At 35.7% G+C, this 18,317-nt stretch overlaps 1 protein-coding gene across 1 annotated transcript; it reads right to left on the reverse strand.

Moving 5' to 3' along the window:
- Positions 1-15,694: 15,694 nt before the first annotated feature.
- Positions 15,695-17,340, reverse strand: LOC133332191 (adult cuticle protein 1-like). The gene is made up of 2 exons (XM_061540571.1): positions 17,293-17,340; positions 15,695-16,111 (listed from the first exon to the last, which is right to left on the reverse strand). Exons 1-2 carry the CDS (start codon positions 17,338-17,340, stop codon positions 15,695-15,697), a joined length of 465 nt encoding a protein of 154 aa, XP_061396555.1.
- Between the last annotated feature and the right edge of the window lie 977 nt (positions 17,341-18,317).

The raw sequence follows: 18,317 nt of genomic DNA on the forward strand, positions 1-18,317 counted from the left end.
CATGTAAATGGTGCCCCAAAGTCCCTATATATCTTTCGATTTGCACGAAATTTGGCATAACGTACTGTATTGAGCCTAGAATGATGTCTGCCAAGTTTCGTGAAAATCGGTCCTGATTTAGATATAGTTCCCATATATAGTTTCGCCCGATTTCATATAAATGGTGCACCAAAGTCCCTATATATCCTTCGATTTGGACGAAATTTGGCATAACGTACTGAATTAAGCCTAGAGTGATGTCTGTCAAGTTTCGAGAAAATCGGTCCAGATATAGATATAGCTCCTATATATAGTTTCGTCCGATTTAATGTAAAAGGTGCACCAAAGTCCCAATATATCTTTCGATTTCCACGAAATTTGGCGTAACGTACTGAATTGAGCCTAGAATGATGTCTGCCAAGTTTCGTGAAAATCGGTTCTGATTTAGATATAGCTCCCATATATAGTTTCGTCCGATTTCATATAATTGGTGCACTAAAGTCCCTATATATCCTTCGATTTGCACGAAATTTGGCATAACGTACTGAATTAAGCCTAGAGTGATGTCTGCCAAGTTTCGAGAAAATCGGTCCAGATTTCTATATAGCTCCCATATATAGTTTCGTCCGATTTCATGTAAATGGTACACCAAAGTCGCTATATATCTTTCGATTTGCACGAAATTTGGCATAACGTACTGAATTGAGTCTAGAGTTATGTCTGCCTTGTTTCGTGAAAATCGGTCCAGATTTAGATATAGCTCCCTTTTAATATAGATTTACTTTATGTAATTGACGCACCAAGGAACCAATAGGCTGATAGGAACAAAACGTTCTGAAATTAGTATAACCTAACCTGTGACACGTTTTTTTTTAAATCGCTTAATATTTGGATAGAGCTTCCATATATATTTTCGCCCGATTTCAAGTAAATTGTTAGTCAGTTTGACATCAATTTCCCTTAAATTATATTAATTTATATACCCGTATACGAATGTGTATATCGCGCAGAATTTTTCACCGATACGGCAACCAGTTTCGCAACTAGTCCAGTCGATAAACGACATATTTTAGGATGATATTAAACACAAATTAAAAATATGCATTGAAAAGTTTTTGATCGCTTTTTTGGTGCTAAACGAGTTTAAACCAGTAAGGAAAGTAGTAAAGTCGGACGGGGCCGACTATATGATACCCTTCACCACTTTGAGTATATTCAAATGATGAATACTAACAGACGTCGCATTTTTAAAGGACCAATAAAATGGATCCATAAGCATGTCATTCTGCAACCGATACTAAATTTTTCATTTGGTCTGATATAGAAGCTATATCTAAATCTAAACCGCTTTCAGGAAACTTAACACACATCATTTTAGACCTTATCCATTACGCTATGCCAAATTTCGTGCAAACCCAAAGATATTAAGGGACTTTGGTACACCATTTACCTTAATCCTGACAACAATTTATATGGGAGCTATATGTAAATCTAAACCGATTTTCACGAAACTTAACACACATCACTCTAGACTTAATTTCGTACGCTGTGCCAAATTTCGTGCAAATCGAAAGATATATAAGGACTTTGGTACACCATTTACATAAAATCGGACGAAACTATATATTGGTTCTATCTCGATTCCTTTTGTCTGTTACAACCATATGCACAAAGATATAATACCCTGTACCACAGTGTGGTGAAGGGTATAAAAATGCTAAATCTAGCAATAAAAGTACTAAATTGTATGTTTGTTAATCCTAGGATGTTTGGTATGACAAATAGGGAATATCCGGAACGTTTTGGTATATAGCCGTGTTTTCCAACATAAAGGGCTGTAATTTGACATACCAGACATATACCTACGCAAAAATGACCATTAGAGGTCCATGATTTGACATGGCTTCTGTAAATGTTCCATCAATTTTCCAACCGGAAAAGATCAAATTTTCCAACCGCCGCCATATAAAGTCCATCACAATTATGGGAATTTTTAGGTTTGTAGCCGCATATAAAGTTCCCCCATATATGTCTATAATTATGTCTGAACCGATTTTGACCAAACTCGAGTCGGTTGAAACCCTTCACCACAATGTGGTACACGATATGAAGTCTTTGTGTATATGTTTGTAATAGGCAAAAGGAAACGACATAGACACATGGTTCCTTTTGAAAATATGCATAGAATCACTTTCTGAGTCGATTTATGTATGTCTAGAGATGGGCAGTGGGTAAATACCCAAAGGGTAAATACCCGGTAAATTGGGTAAATACCCGGTAAATTGGGTAAATACCCATTTGTGGGTATTTATTTGGGTATTTACTATATTGAATCGGTAATACAACATCTTGCACCCTATTTCCGGGTTTCTGTTATCAAATCGATTTAGAATGAATAGTTTTACGATACTTTAAAGACCCGAAAAATGGGTAAAAACTCATTAACTGCCGAACCACTTGACATAGGCGGCCAAAATTTTGCACACATGTTTCTAATGTCAAAGCAAATATAGAAAACCAACATGGGGTCCCTGGGTCCAAGTTTTGATATAGCCCCCATATAACCGTATCTCCCGATTTAAGGTATTTTTAGCCTATTAGACACATTTTAAAGCCAAATTGACTGTAATTTTGCTCAGAGTGTTCTTTTTGAGTATAAAAAGTCCATGCAAAATTTTATGTATGTAGGTCCACGTTTACTGGTAGCCCCTATACAAAGGTACCCCTATTTTGAGTATTTACCCAAAAATTGGGTATAAACTCATTAACTGCCGAACCACTTGACATAGGCGGCCAAAATTTTGCACACATGTTTCTAATGTCAAAGCAAATATAGAAAACCAACATGGGGTCCCTGGGTCCAAGTTTTGATATAGCCCCCATATAACCGTATCTCCCGATTTAAGGTATTTTTAGCCTATTAGACACTTTTTACAACCAAATTGGCTGTAATTTGGCACAGAGTGTTCTTTTTGGGTACCAAATGTCCATGCAAAATTTTATGTATGTAGGTCCACGTTTACTGGTAGCCCCTATACAAAGGTACCCCTATTTTGAGTATTTACCCAAATATTGGGTATAAACTCATTAACTGCCGAACCACTTGACATAGGCGGCCAAAATTTTGCACACATGTTTCTAATGACAAAGCAAATATAGAAATCCCACATGGGGTCCCTGGGTCCAAGTTTTGATATAGCCCCCATATAACCGTATCTCCCGATTTAAGGTATTTTTTGCCTATTAGACACTTTTTACAACCAAATTGGCTGTAATTTTGCACAGAGTGTTCTTTTTGGGTACCAAATGTCCATGCAAAATTTTATGTATGTAGGTCCACGTTTACTGGTAGCCCCTATACAAATGTACCCCTATTTTGAGTATTTACCCAAAAAATGGGTATAAACTCACTAACTGCCGAACCACTTGACATAAGCGGCCAAAATTTTGCAAACATGTTTCTAATGACAAAGCAAATATAGAAATCCAACATGGGGTCCCTGGGTCCAAGTTTTGATATAGCCCCCATATAACCGTACCTCCCGATCGGCAGTTAGTGAGTTTATACCCAATTTTTGGGTAAATACTCAAAATAGGGGTACCTTTGTATGGGGGCTACCAGTAAACGTGGACCTACATACATAAAATTTTGCATGGACATTTGGTACCCAACAAGAACACTCTGTGCCAAATTACAGCCAATTTGGTTGTAAAATGTGTCTAATAGGTAAAAAATACCTTAAATCGGGAGATACGGTTATATGGGGGCTATGTCAAGTGGTTCGGCAGTTAATGAGTTTTTACCCATTTTTCGGGTAAAAACTCGGGTATTTACCCAAGTATTTACCCACGTCTTTAAAGTATCGTAAAACTATCTATTCTAAATGTCGATTTGATAACAGTAACCCGGAAATAGGGTGTAAGATGTTGTATTACCGATTCAATATAGTAAATACCCAAATAAATACCCGCAAATGGGTATTTACCCACCCCTTGGGTATTTACCCGGTAAATACCATCTCTATGCATGTCCTTCTGTCTGTCCATGTTAAATTGTACTCAGTTCAAATTCAGATGTAGCTCTCATAAATAGTTGTAGTAAATGATTCTCCATAGGCCCAATGTTCGGCCGATTGACACAAATTTTTACTCAGCGTACTGAAATATATTTTTATGAAATATATTATATATTTTTCCGTTCGATTTTATGTAAATTGTGCACCAGAGATCCAAAGTTTTGTCAATTAACAGAAATTTTTACACACAGTACACCGATGAGTCTAAGCTGGCCCGATTGAAATAAAATTTTGCATAGATTGCAGAACGACATTAGCATGTATTGATTTAAATCGGTTCACATATACAGATCACATATTTACTTTTGTCCTAATTAATGTCAATGGCCTTTAAAAATGTTACGTCTGTTTTGACACTTCTCATGAATATACTCAAACGGTGACGGTATCTCGTCCGGCCGCCGTTATGGACCAATCGTTACGAATATTTTCATGTAGATTCGATTCTGACCACAAACCCATAGTTTTGGGTAAATATCGGTTTATATTTGGGGGAACACATGGCATGTGCGGATCACAAGTATGGGCAGATCAACATTTTATGGTATTCTTGCGGATCGGCAAGACATAGCGCCTTTGGTGTATCGCTTACATTAAATCCGAAGAAAATGTATGTGGAACTATATTTAAGACAGAACCGATCGAGTCTGTTTTCTGTATCGAATTCCATGTTATATTTGAGTGTAAATGATGAACCTTGTTACTTTGATTGTATTTACCGTATACATAGAAATAGTCAGATAATAGCAAATGAATATAATTGAATTTTATGTGATTATCGAAAATTATGGGTAAACATGTATGTTTCATATTGTTAAAAGGTAACTTATAAGTTAAACCAAAATCTCATTATCTTTATAGCAACTGTATGCCACTTCAAGCTTTCAAAGTATTCATATAAAAATAAATACTTATGATATGATAAAATCATAATCCTTCATATTTATTTGCTAACCGTGACAGTCACACCTGCTTCGTTTTTTATTTTAATTACTACTCACTCAAGAGCTGATCAATATTTAATTATCACAGAAAATTATCGTAAAAATTAATGACAGATTAGCATTGCATTTGGGTGCTATGGTGTACGGTGAACGTAACACGTAAGCCACGCTAAAGAGTTCTACAATAAATTGTCATGGGTTTAATAAAGTGACCAATTGTTTTATTGACCAATTGAGAAATCATGTCAATTTATTGTAATTGTTTAATGTTTCAACCATTTGAACATTTCTAAGATTTCAACTGATCTAAGAAATTCTTTTACGCCAATAATACTTGCAGTGATAAAAATAAATTTGCAATTATTACGATTTGAGTTGTAATCCCAGTTGGGTACTTAGTGACAAATAGATTCAGCAGCGAAATGTGTAGCTATGGTAAAAATACTTGTAATGGGTGTGTTGTCTTTAAAATGCTTATATAAAAATAATTATCATAGAGGTTCAGAGTAATTAGTGCAATGCATTTGAAGTAATTATAGCAATATTAAACAAAATTAATATGTGAAGGTGTCTCAGGGCATGAGATGTGTATTTTTTAAATGGCAGTGCCGATACTTTATCCCCAAAAGACATAACACTCAAAATGTTTTGATCGTGGCCGACCCAATGGAGTATGTAATTTCTGTCAATTTGCGAACTAAAAATCATATAAAAACTATATAGGAAACTTTTGGGAAATAATATTTTTATTCAACAGGAATCTTACTTACTTACTTAGCTGGCTTGTTACAGAACGGTTGTTCCATAAGCCGAGCTTAAAAAAGATTTCCAAGCACGTCGGTCTTGTGCGCAAGTCCACCAATTTGGAAGACCACGTTCCAAGATGTTGTTTTCTACTTGGTCTTTCCATCTAATTCGTGACCTTCCCCTTCTACGGGAACTATCAGTAGGCTCGCTCTTATATGCCTTTTGAGCTGGGGCATTATCATTCATTCGCACAACATGGCCTAGCCACCGTAGTCGGTGGCTAGCTTGGTCTTCTCGCCGTTTACTGCCAGACCCACTTTGGCAGACTCCTTTTCAATTTGTTCAAAGGTGGCTGTTACCGCTCGCAATGTTCGGCCCATTATATTTGAGTTCGGCGTAGGCGAGTAACATGTGTTGTTTGGTGTACAGAGTGTCATTTCTGTTCACCTTTGCATCTCGTATGACCTTTTTCAGTAGGATGTTAAAAAGATCACACGACAAACTGTCACCTTGTCTGAATCCTCGTTCGGTATTGAAGGGCTCCGATAGGTCATTCTCTACTTTAACTGCTGACCTTGTGCCACTTAAAGTTATCCTACATAGCCGTATTAATTTTGCAGGAATGCCGAACGCAGACATGGCTTTAAACCCCTCTGAACGGATAGGGCTGTCGAATGCGGCTATATAGTCGACAAATAGGTGGTATGTGTCGATGTGTTTTTCGTGGGTCTTTTCCAGGATTTGGCGCAGAGTGAAAATCTGGTCAATGGTGGATTCACCAGGTCTGAAGCCGCATTGGTATGGTCCGATGATGTCATTGACCATTGGCTTCAATCGTTCACACAGCACACTGGATAGCACTTTATATGCGATGGGAAGGAGACTTATTCCTCTATAGTTGGCACATATCGTCTTGTCTCCTTTTTTGTGCACAGGACACAGGATGCTGAGGTTCCAATCACTGGGCATGCATTCATCTAGCCAAATTGTGCTAATCAGCTAGTGCATGCTCCTGACCAGTATCTGGTCACCAGACTTGAATAGTTCGGCTGGTAACCCATCAGCTCCTGCTGCTTTGTTGTTCTTGAGCCGATTAATTGCTTTTATGGCCTCATCTTGGCTAGGTGGTATACACTCTATACCATCATCTCTTATTGGTTCTGGGGTATCTTCTTCATCGCCACTATTTGATACTAGAAGCTTTTCGAAATGCTCCTTCCAGATCCTCAACACGCTGTCTGTATCTGTCACCAGGTTCCCTTCTTCATCTCTACAGGAAGATGTGCCTGCACCAAAGCCTTCGGTTTGGTATTTTACTCGTTGGTAAAATTTCCGGACTTCATTCTGACTCCTGTACATCCCGATTTGCTCACGCTCACCTTTTTCTTGTTCTTTCTACTACATCAAAAATACTTATAAACATTAAATGGGACAAAACCTTTATATGGGGTTATGACCAAATATAGACCTATGTTGTAAGGTTTCTGCATAAATGAGTTGTACCTTATAATAATTCGGAATGCCAAATTACAGCTAATTTAATTCGGCAAAATCCAAATATCGTAAAAAGATAATATTTTTATATGGGGGAGAGGTTCCATTCTATGAGTGCTACCCTGAAACATGGACCAATATTTATATTTTATGGTTGGAAGATTTCTTATCCGAGGCGAAACCAAAATATCAGATTGGAGCCAATTTGGTTAGTAAACATGCTTAAATTCAACAAAACACCGATAAAGGGGGCTATCCTAAACATATTACTAATTCGGGTAAAAAAGTGCCCAAAAAACCAAAAATATCGAATAATGGGTGGTATTGCTCTATGGGGACTACCCAAAACATGAACCAAACAGATAGTTTTTGGTAGGGAGATTTTTTACTCAATGGGAATCCAAAATATCGTATTGGAGGTAATTCACTGGGAAAAATTTTCCAAAATACCGAATTATTGGGGCCATTGTTGATCATTTTCAAGATATCAAAACCTAAAAATACCAAATATTTTGGGGTACCGTTATATGGGGCTACACTAAAAAGTAAACCAATATATAGCATTTTCAATACAAAATATCTCAGGAGTAATAGAAATAAATATGCAAAATATTAAGGATCTATCTTCAATATTGCGAGCACTCTCGAGCATTACTAAATCGACAATCATCGAGCAATCATCCCCAAAATGTCCCACCTCCTAAAATCTTTAGGTATACACTGTGTGCGTTTGGAAACACTTCGGGTGGCGTTTCCATTTAAATCGTAATTAGCTATAAGCCAGGGGGTTTAAAAAGATTTCCTGGCCATTAAAGTTTCTGTTATGTCAGAAATTATTGTGAATGCTGTTTTCTGGGTAGACAAAATGTTATTCAGGGGTTTTAATGCAGCAATTGTTTAGTTGGAGTCCCTTGGTTTTTTTGGGTCACTTCGTAAAATTATATGTGAAAGATGCGTGTTTTTTTACATTTATAAAACAAACAAACCCCTGAATAATGTTTGTGTTGCACAGTGTAATTATTTTCAAAAATACTTGTCTCAAGTCATTACTACCCCTAACTGTATGTGTATATATAACATTAGGTTTGTCTTCAAGAAAACAAACATGTGTTATTATTATCATAAAATCAATGGCCTTAAATGAAAGAGGTAGAACCAATTGTTTTAAAATGCAGGTGTCAGCAATTAAGTGTTCTTTGTTAGTTTGCTTGTTTTTGACTTTCAATTTAATTCAATTATCATCCATTTTCATGCTTATTTACATAGAAATTAATTGGTCTAATAGATAAGACCAATAACCTGTAGTGTATTGCGATCATTTTTTGAATTGTAAGAAAAGAGTAAAATATTAAAATACATAGCATCGGAGCTAACGTTTTATGGGGTTGTACCAAAATGGGAATATATATTGATCTTTTCTGGATAGTGAAATTGTAAGGACACGTTTGCGTTGGCTGAGGTAAGCTCGCGGTGGCCAAGGGTCCGTCAAAGAAATTTTTAGATTGCGTGACCGGAGTAAAGACAAGATGCGTTTAAGGTTTGTGGCTAGTTCTGTTTATTAGTATCTGTAGACAATACGGGAAGACTAGTTGTACAGAGGGGTTTTTGTTTTTTTTTTGGTTTAGTTGTACAGAGGGGTTTTTGGCGTTGGCAACACGCTTAGCGTCGACTGTTGGAAATCTTCGCAGCGGCGTAGGGAAACTCGCTGTCCGTCCTTTTACTCGCTAGGTGGTCAGCGGCGTTAGTACGCCTAAGCGGCTTTGGCAACACGCTTAGCGTCGGCTGTTGGTCGGAAGCGGCTTTGGCAAAACGCTACGTACGGTAAGCGGCGTACGAAACACGCTTCTTCCGAGCGTTTCGTCAAAGCACAATAAGCGGCGTACGCATTTTTTATCAACAAAGTTTTGGCAACACTGCCCCAAATATTCGTTAATTCCTACACTATGTAATCTAACACTGTAACCTAAATTGCAGTACTTTGAGGATTGTATATTCTACCATGAGTTATTAGTATCAGGCCATCCCACTGCGTACGTCCCTGTGGGGGGCTAACCTAAACGTGGACCGATATATCCCATCTGGGTTAGGTAGGGAGCTTTGTAACCAAACACCTAAATGTTGTAGGAAAATTTGTCACCGTACTTACAACAGACTAATAGAAGGAAACATAACTGGGCATTGATGTATAAGGGCAATATTGCCAATTTTTTAACATAGCTGAAGCGGAGGTTCACCCCTTTATAACTCGGGCATTACATAAGTATATGGAAAAAAGTGAATAGTTTTGGGTTAATTGATTGTCGTTGCAAACTGCTCATGATATTGACCTCCAAACTTTATTTTGGTGGAAGCTGTGTCTACTTTAATGCAAAAAAATGTTTAAAACAGGTTGAGGCGAACCAGTTTTTTTATGTTCCCTATCGATTTGTGATTAAGCCACTCATTTCACGGTCTTCGTGTCAAAGTAAAACTAGAAGCCAACAAAATGGGGACTACGCCCCTTATGTATCATTTTTCAAAATTTTAACTGCATCTACCTCTAAATGATGCTGACATTTTCGATTTTTACTGTTTTTTTTTTTAATTTTACTTTTAGTTTTAATGCGCAATCAGGAATTTCTAAAAATCGCTTCAGAGTAATACTCATCCTATGGTGAAAATTTTGTTCGATCAAATTTCTAAAAATCCTATTTTTTGGGCCAAATTTTTAGATCTGTCAACTGAATGATATGGGTACCCGCGATCAATAAGGTTTTTTTTACGTTTCGGATGATATAAAATCTTCTTCGTAAAAATCCATCTACTAGAACGGCGGGAACTGGCCTTCCAAAAACAAGAAATTTGGCAAAAAATGTTTTTGAAAATATGGCGGATTTATCTGCGTTTTCTGTGGATCATTTCCGCTTCAATAAATGACCTCATACGGATTTTGATCTTTTTCGAAAAAAGAACTTTAAAAACTTCAGCCGAAAGAGAGATGTACCCAATTTATCTCAAAAATAGTTTGAGCTGGCACATCCATGGTTCTTAATGGTCCACATTGAATTCGGTATAGATCGATGTATTTTTTTAGGGTGCACACCAAAATCGAAGCACGTTAATGGCATATGGAGTTTTCGGAAATTATTCGCGTTTTACGAGTTTTTGGGTACTTCAATGCAACATGTGGCACATCTTAGCCGTCAAACGAAATTTCGCAAAATATATATGGATTGGAAGATAAACTTCCGTACTTCCTTGAAACCGCATGCGCATCAAATGATTTTGAAAATTACGGGATTTAGACGCAATTTAAAATGTATATTTCATAATATAGTTTTATTTTAAGATTTATTCCTACTTGCAGAACCCCAAGATTTATCGAAAGGGTCTTGGTACAATCCGCAAGGTGTATACTTATACACAAGAAGTGATTATTTTTATATATGTCAATTTTTCGTCGAAATTCGGGTAAAATAGTAGAATAACCCCAACATTTTTTGCTGAAATTTCTTGTATAAAATTAAAAAAATAAATATGATGACATTATTTTTTCGAACCCAAAACAAAAAATTTTCCTCAATATCTTGTTTTGTTGTCGCTGTGATTTACAAACCGCTACACGGACTTGTGTGATTTTGATACCATTTGATTCATCATGGTGTTTAGATTATGTAGATATTTTTAAATTAATCAGAACATTTTTCTCTATATGTGTACCAAAAATCATTGAAGTGCCACAAAAACAAAAAAGCTGATATTCTGAAAATGGAATATTAAAAAATTTGAAATATTGCCCTCTATACTACGGTGGACGGTATACAAATTTTTTATTATACAAATTATTTGTCCCATTTCTTTTTCAATTTATTTAAATAAATATTAAAAAAATGTGTCTCATTTACAAAAATGCACAAATGTTGTTAATTATTTTTCAATGAACTAAATATTCTATAGAACTGTTTTAACCCAAAATGCGGTATGTTAAAAAAGTTAATAAGCAAACATACAATGGTTTGCAATTGACAACTGTGACAATTGTCAATGCAAACAAGCACCAAAACATGCCACTTGACAAACAATTGCAAAAAAAAAAAAAAAACAGTAAGGAAAGTAGTAAAGTCGGACGGGGCCGACTTTATGATACCCTTCACCACTTTGAGTATATTCAACAGATGAATCCTAACCGACGTCGCATTTTTAACGGATCAGTAAAATGAATTTGGACCATAAACACGTCATTCTGCAACCGATACTAAATTGTTCATTTGGTCAGATATAGAAGCTATATCTAAATCAGAACCGATTTCAGGAAACTTAGCACACATCTAGACCCAATTCATTACGCTGAGCCAAATTTAGTGCAAATCGAGAGATATATAGGGACTTTTGTGCACACTTTACCTTAAATCGGACGAAAATATATATAAGATATATAACTAAATCTGAACCGATTTTCAGGAAACTTAACACACATCATTCTAGAGATAATTCATTACGCTGTGCCAAATTTCGTGCAAATCGAAAGATATATAGGGACTTTGGTGCACAATTTACATTTAATCGGACGAAAATATATATGGGAGCTATATATAAATCTAAACCAATTTTCAGGAAACTTAACACACATCATTTTAGGCCTAATTTGTTACGCTGTGCCAAATTTCGTGCTTAAATCGCATATGCATATTCTCAAAAGTGTGTATGTCGTTTCCTTTTGCCTGTTACAAACATATGCATAAGACATAATACCCTGTACCACAGTGTGGTGAAGGGTATAAAAAAATTTGGTTCAAGAACCTCAAAATACGAAAATTGAGGGGTACCCTTATATATGGGATACCAGAAAAAATTGACCAATATTTATAATTTATAGTGGAGAGATTTGCTACCTAATAAGAACTCGACTAACTAAATTACAGTTAATTCGGTCGAAAAATACGATCAGAACCCCCAAAATACCAAAAATTTGGGGGTACCGTTATATGGGGACTACCATAAAAACTTGACCTATTTTTATAATGTTTAGTGGAGTAATTTGGTACCCAATAAGAACCCAATGTACAAAATTTCAGAGAATTCCGTTATAAAACGTGCCCAAGAACCCGAAAATACCGAAAATTGGGGGTACCCTTATATGGGGGCTCTCCGAAAAAATGGACCTTTATTTATAATTTTTGATAGGGAGATTTGCTACCCAATAAGAACTCAAAGTACCAAATTTCAGCGAATTCAATTAAAAAACGCGCTCAAGAACCTCAAAATACCGAAAATTTGGGGGTACCCTTTTATGGGAGCTATGCCTATACGTCGACCGATTTTCTCCAATTTCAATAGGGTTCGTCCTTGGGCCAATTAAGTAATCTGTGCCAAATTTCATCCAAATCGGATCATAAATGCGACCTGTACTTTGTTCACAAAAATACATGGACGGACAGACGGACGGACGGACGGACAGACGGACATGCGTAAATCGACTCAGAATGTGATTCTATGCATATTCTCAAAAGGAACCATGGGTCTATCTCGATTATTTTTGCCTGTTACAAACATATGCACAAAGACATAATACCCTGTACCACAGTGTGGTGAAGGGTATAAAAAAAAACATTTGATTCAGGTTATTTTTTATATTAAGCCAATAAAAGTGTCTACCTGAAATACCGACAATTCTTATCAGATTTTGAGTAGAAAACAAGTGCTGCCACAATAAGTGTGTGTTCGATATTGGTAACAAGTGCTACGACAACTATTTTTGCATATGTTGGGCCAACAAACAATCGCAATTTAAACAAAAAAGTAATAATAATAGAAAATCAAATTAAATTAATATGCCAAAATCCGATAACAATTGCGATGATAAGGTGAACACGTTTTGAATACTCCCACACTCCCGCCCTTCTTAAAAGTGTACCATGACTGATTGTGGGATACCATACCAAAGTTGCGGACGTAGAGAGAAAAAATTGTTATTAAATAATATCTTGAAACCCAGAATGTATTTGCATCTACCAATATTTGGTATACAATAACTGTTATTAAAGAATTTCCCTCGACAACAGGAATACCCTCTGACATTCTTTAAAATAATAATAGGTACTCAAGCATTCAGTAGGGTATTTAAAAAATTATTCAACAATAAGTGTAGGAAGAACAAATATTTATTTTGCGGATTTGTCTTTGTTTTGATTTAATTAAGACCATAAGCATGACGCACAATTAAGTGGGAATTTTTGCGGATATGTATTTTGAAAATTCCATTAAAAATTTCAAAGCACTACCAACGACCTGCAATGGAACACCAACTGAATTTTAAAGCCGGATTCGGATTTTTAGTTATAATTAATGTGGATTGAATGAGCAGTGGATTATTTATGAATAGTCGGACCACACACTGAGTGAATTTTTGTTCTGCGTTTGTGTGCTTTATTTTGGAATGTTGTTAACTTTTATTCAGCGGCATATCACGTGTGTAGGCATTTCTTAAAACGTATCAGTATTTCAATCTAAACATCATATAATTATTAACAACAATTATTGTTGATATTTATACCCTTTACCACACTGTCGTACAGGATATTATGTCTATGTTCATATGTTTGTAACAGCCAAACGGAAACGAGATAGACACATGGTTCCTTTTGAGAATATGCATAAAATCACTTTTTAAGGGAACCCCACCCATTCTCGATTTTAATTTTTCAAGATTTTCAATGGGCTGGTAAATCAATACCAATGTTTGTAACTTTGCACATATATATTTGAAGATTTAAAAGAGAAGAAAAATAATTTACAAAAAATTTTGTTATTGTTTTGTTGTTGTTTTTTGCAATTAAAGAAAAGTCCTTATTTTTGATGGCGGGCATGATAACTCCTCACTGGAACATCGGAATCCGAAAATTCCAACGGTGTTAGAAAGAGTACATGTCTGGCTCTCGTATGAACTAGGATTATTGACTTCGCTCTAAAATCAACAAAATGGTGGACCTTTGAAAAAAATATTTTTGGGAAATCGCCGATTTTTTACCAAAACCCAAGTCAAAAAATAAGTAAGATCTTCACCGATTGGCTTTATCCTAGTTCATACGATAGCTACACACTCACAGAGAAACGTGTAAAAATTTGAGGTCGATTGGGTTATTAGTTTTTGAGTTATCGTGCCCGCCATTCGCAAAAAAATGTTTAGAGAAAAACGCGTTTAAAGTTTGAGAAGCCCTTCAGTCGTCACTTGATGCTGACACAATAAATCGGCTATATCTTCAAGACTTCTTGAGATTTTCATGTGAAATTTTGTAGGGACATTCTTTAATTAGTGTAGATTCGAATTATATCAACAAAATTTTTGACCCCGAGAATGGGGGGGGGGGGGTCCCCTTAAGTCGATTTATGCATGTCCGTCCGTCTGTCTTTCCATGTTAAATTGTAAACAAAGTACAGGTTGCATTTATGATCCGAATTGGATGAAAATTGGCATAGGTCATTTATTTGGCCCTTTTGAAATTGGGAAAATCGGTTCAGATATCGGTTCATGATATAACTCCCATATATATTTTCGTCCGATTTAAGGTAAATGTTGTACCAATGTCCCTATATATCTTTCGATTTGCACGAAATTTGGCACAAAGTAATGAATTAGGCCTAGAATGATGTGTGTTAAGTTTCATGAAAATCGGTTCAGATTTAGATATAGCATCGTCCGATATAAGGTAAATGGTGTACCAAAATCCTTATATATCTTTCGATTTGCATGAAATTTGTCATGTGTCTTAAGTTTCGTGAAAATCGGTTCAGATTTAGATATAGCTCCCATATATATTTTTGTCTGACTTAATCTAAATGGTGTACCAAAGTCCCTATATATTTTTCGATTTGCTCGAAATTTGGCACAGCGTAATAAATTAGGTTTAGAATGATGTGTGTTAAGTTTCCTGAAAATCGGTTCAGATTTATATATAGCTCCCATATGCATTTTCGTCTGATTTAAGGTAAATGGTGTACCAATGTCCCTATATATTTTTCGATTTGCACAAAATTTGGCATGACGTACTGAAATTAGTCTAGAATTATGTGTGCTATGTTTCGTGGAAATCATTTAGTTAATATAAATTAGTCTCTGTCAAGTCTCTTTGGAATCGGTTCAGATTTAGATATAGTTTATCAGATATTTATCCAAATAAATAACGGGTGTCCGATTGATATTTGCTTTAAATTGATTTACATAATATTTTGTACAAAATGAATAGACTAATAATAATAGTTAAAATTTTTTTATTTATTTTTTCTTTTTATGCATTGTGATGTACGGGGATTAAGAGTATTTGTAATCCTGGCTTAAATTTTTGTAGGAGAAAGGGGGATTTTGTGTGTGCTAATTTATTTTGGTTATTTGCTGTTTGAAGGACGTTTCACAGAACTCCTTGGAAATAAATTTGTTGTCATCCGATAATATTTTGTCAGTAGTTCGAGATAGAGGATTTAATGTGTACCAGGAGCAGGAGCCACATTCACAGAAGTGGCAGAGTTAAGATGACCAGCCAAAGGAGCGGTGTGAACAGCACCACGAGTCTTAGCAACGTATACACCGGGTCCATGAGCACCGTGAGCCAAACCAGGTCCTTGGCTTAGGGAGATGCCGGGATAGCCGCCCCATGCACCATAACCATGACCCCAAGCACCGCTAACATCGACAGCAGCGGGACCAGCCCATGGTCCACCCCAAGCACCATTACCAGCCCAGGCACCATGACCGGCCCAAGGTCCACCCCAAGCACCATGACCAGCCCAGCCGCCGGCCCAAGGTGCACCCCAGGCTGTAGCGTCATGAGTACCGGCCAACAACAATGAAGAGTGGGCACCAACGGCAAGGGCCAACAAGAGTACAGCGCAGATGAACTGAAAAATAATTCAAATGTAATTTCAACGAATATTAATTAAAGGTAAATTGAAATATTTATATGAATGTTTCGTAGGGACTAAAATGATTAAACGCATATTGGCATACGTGGTAAGGGTATTATGTCTTGGTGCATACGTTTGTAACAGGCAAAAGGAATCGAGATAGATCAATGGATCCTTTTGAGAATATGCATAAAATAACATTCTGAGTTGATTTTGCATGTCCGTCCATGTATTTTTGTGAACAATGTACATTTCGCATTTGGATAAAATTTGGATAAAATTTAGCAATGTCACTTATTTGGCCCAAGGACGAAATTGGAGAAAATAGGTTCAGATTTAGATAGAGCTCCCATATATAGATTGGTCCGATTTTATGTAAACTCCTAATATTGCCAAGTTTTTCGAAATAGGTTCAGATTTAAATATAGCTCCCATATATAGTTTCGTCCGATTTTATGTTAATGATGCACCAAACTCCTAATATATGTCCGATTGTGACAAAATTTTGCACAGAGTACTGACTTAGGTCCAGATTGATGTTTGCGAAGCATTGTTAAAATCTGTTCAGATTTAGATATAGCTCTCATATTAGTTTCGTCCTATTTTATGTAAATGATGCACCAAACTCCTAATATTTGTCCGACAGTGACAACATTTTGCAAAAAGTACTGAATTATATCCAGACTGATGTTTGTGAAGTTTTGTTAAAATCGATTCAGATTTAGATATATCTCCCATATACAGTTTCGTCCGATTTTATGTTAATGATGGACCAAACTCCCAATATTTGCCCGATTGAGACAAAATTTTGGACAGAGTACTGAATTAGGTCTAGACTAATGTCTGTTAAAATCGGTTCAGATTTAGATATAACTCCCATATATAGTCTCGTCCAATTTTATTTGAATGATACACCATTAGATCCATGTGGTTTAAATATCTATATGGATAGCACATTTAAGTTCGCCCGATTCCATTTCAAGGGTTCTACAAAGATTCTATGTCTGTTTTATCTACAGGATATTGTATATATTAACATCTCTTGTATGTTTCCAAAGTGGTGATAACCTTCGGCCCCGTCCGACTTTTGATCTTTCCTTACTGGTTTTTCCATTGTACAAAATTGCGGATACTTGTTATAGTCAAAATATGTATCAATATTGAAAAAATTATACTAGGATATCCTCTACTCTTTGAGAATCCCAAATCTCAAAGTACGCCATGTTCCTGTTTTTCCAAAATTAAGGCGAATAAAGTTTTATTTCACGGCGGAAACATTCTAGGAAAAAACATGGAAATACCACTTCGAAAGTAAAATGTGTGACCTTCAAGTACATTAACTTAGACACTATCGATATTTGAAGACTATACCAAATGGTGTGTCTACATGGAAATTTTTTAATAACTTCGGAGCCGGAAATGCAAAATTACAAAAAAATTGTTTAGGAATTTAAATCCATACAGCTGGACATGCTTTCATGCTTTCGATTCATGAAGTGAGAATTGAATATCCTCAAAAGTAGCGATGGGTCTATATTATTTCCCTCAGCATGTTCCAAGCTCATGCAGATATATACCAGAGTAGAAAAAAAGTAGCCTGTAAGTATTACTGGTACTGGTATACAATAATATAATGGTTTATTTCAATATTTTATAGTTACTTTTGCCTTTTTAAACTCTTTGAATACAGAAAATTTCCAGATTCTCATCGAGCTTTGAATAAAAAAATATTATGAATGATTTACACGTTATATAGTTGGATATATCGTAACACCACACTTTTAAAATTAAATACATTTGCCACATTCCATATTTTAATCCGGTCAAGTATTAACTAGTTTATATATTTTTTTCTTTATTTTTAAAGTAGTCCTTTTTAAACAGATTTTTATATTCACCTTCATGTTTACTTTAAAAAAAGGATTCACAAAACAAATCAGAGTATTGTATTAACTGAACGATATTTCTATTGTTTCTGACTTCTTAAAGAAAATACTACCAACTTTTATACTAAACAAAAGGTTCGGCGTTGTTATTAATTGTGGCATTAGATTCTACTCTGATGTTATTTTCAAATGCCACGCCAAAAAATAACAAAACAACGAAGAACAAAAACAAATTTAATAATAATAACAATGTTGCAAATAAACAGTCAGTCCGATTTGTAAAAGTGAGCGCGCCGAACAAATTAACTCATAAC

The sequence above is a fragment of the Musca vetustissima genome, unplaced genomic scaffold (assembly GCF_032173495.1).
Source record: "Musca vetustissima isolate MV318-11 ecotype Yass unplaced genomic scaffold, APGP_CSIRO_Mvet_v1 utg118231, whole genome shotgun sequence".
Taxonomy (NCBI): domain Eukaryota; kingdom Metazoa; phylum Arthropoda; class Insecta; order Diptera; family Muscidae; genus Musca; species Musca vetustissima.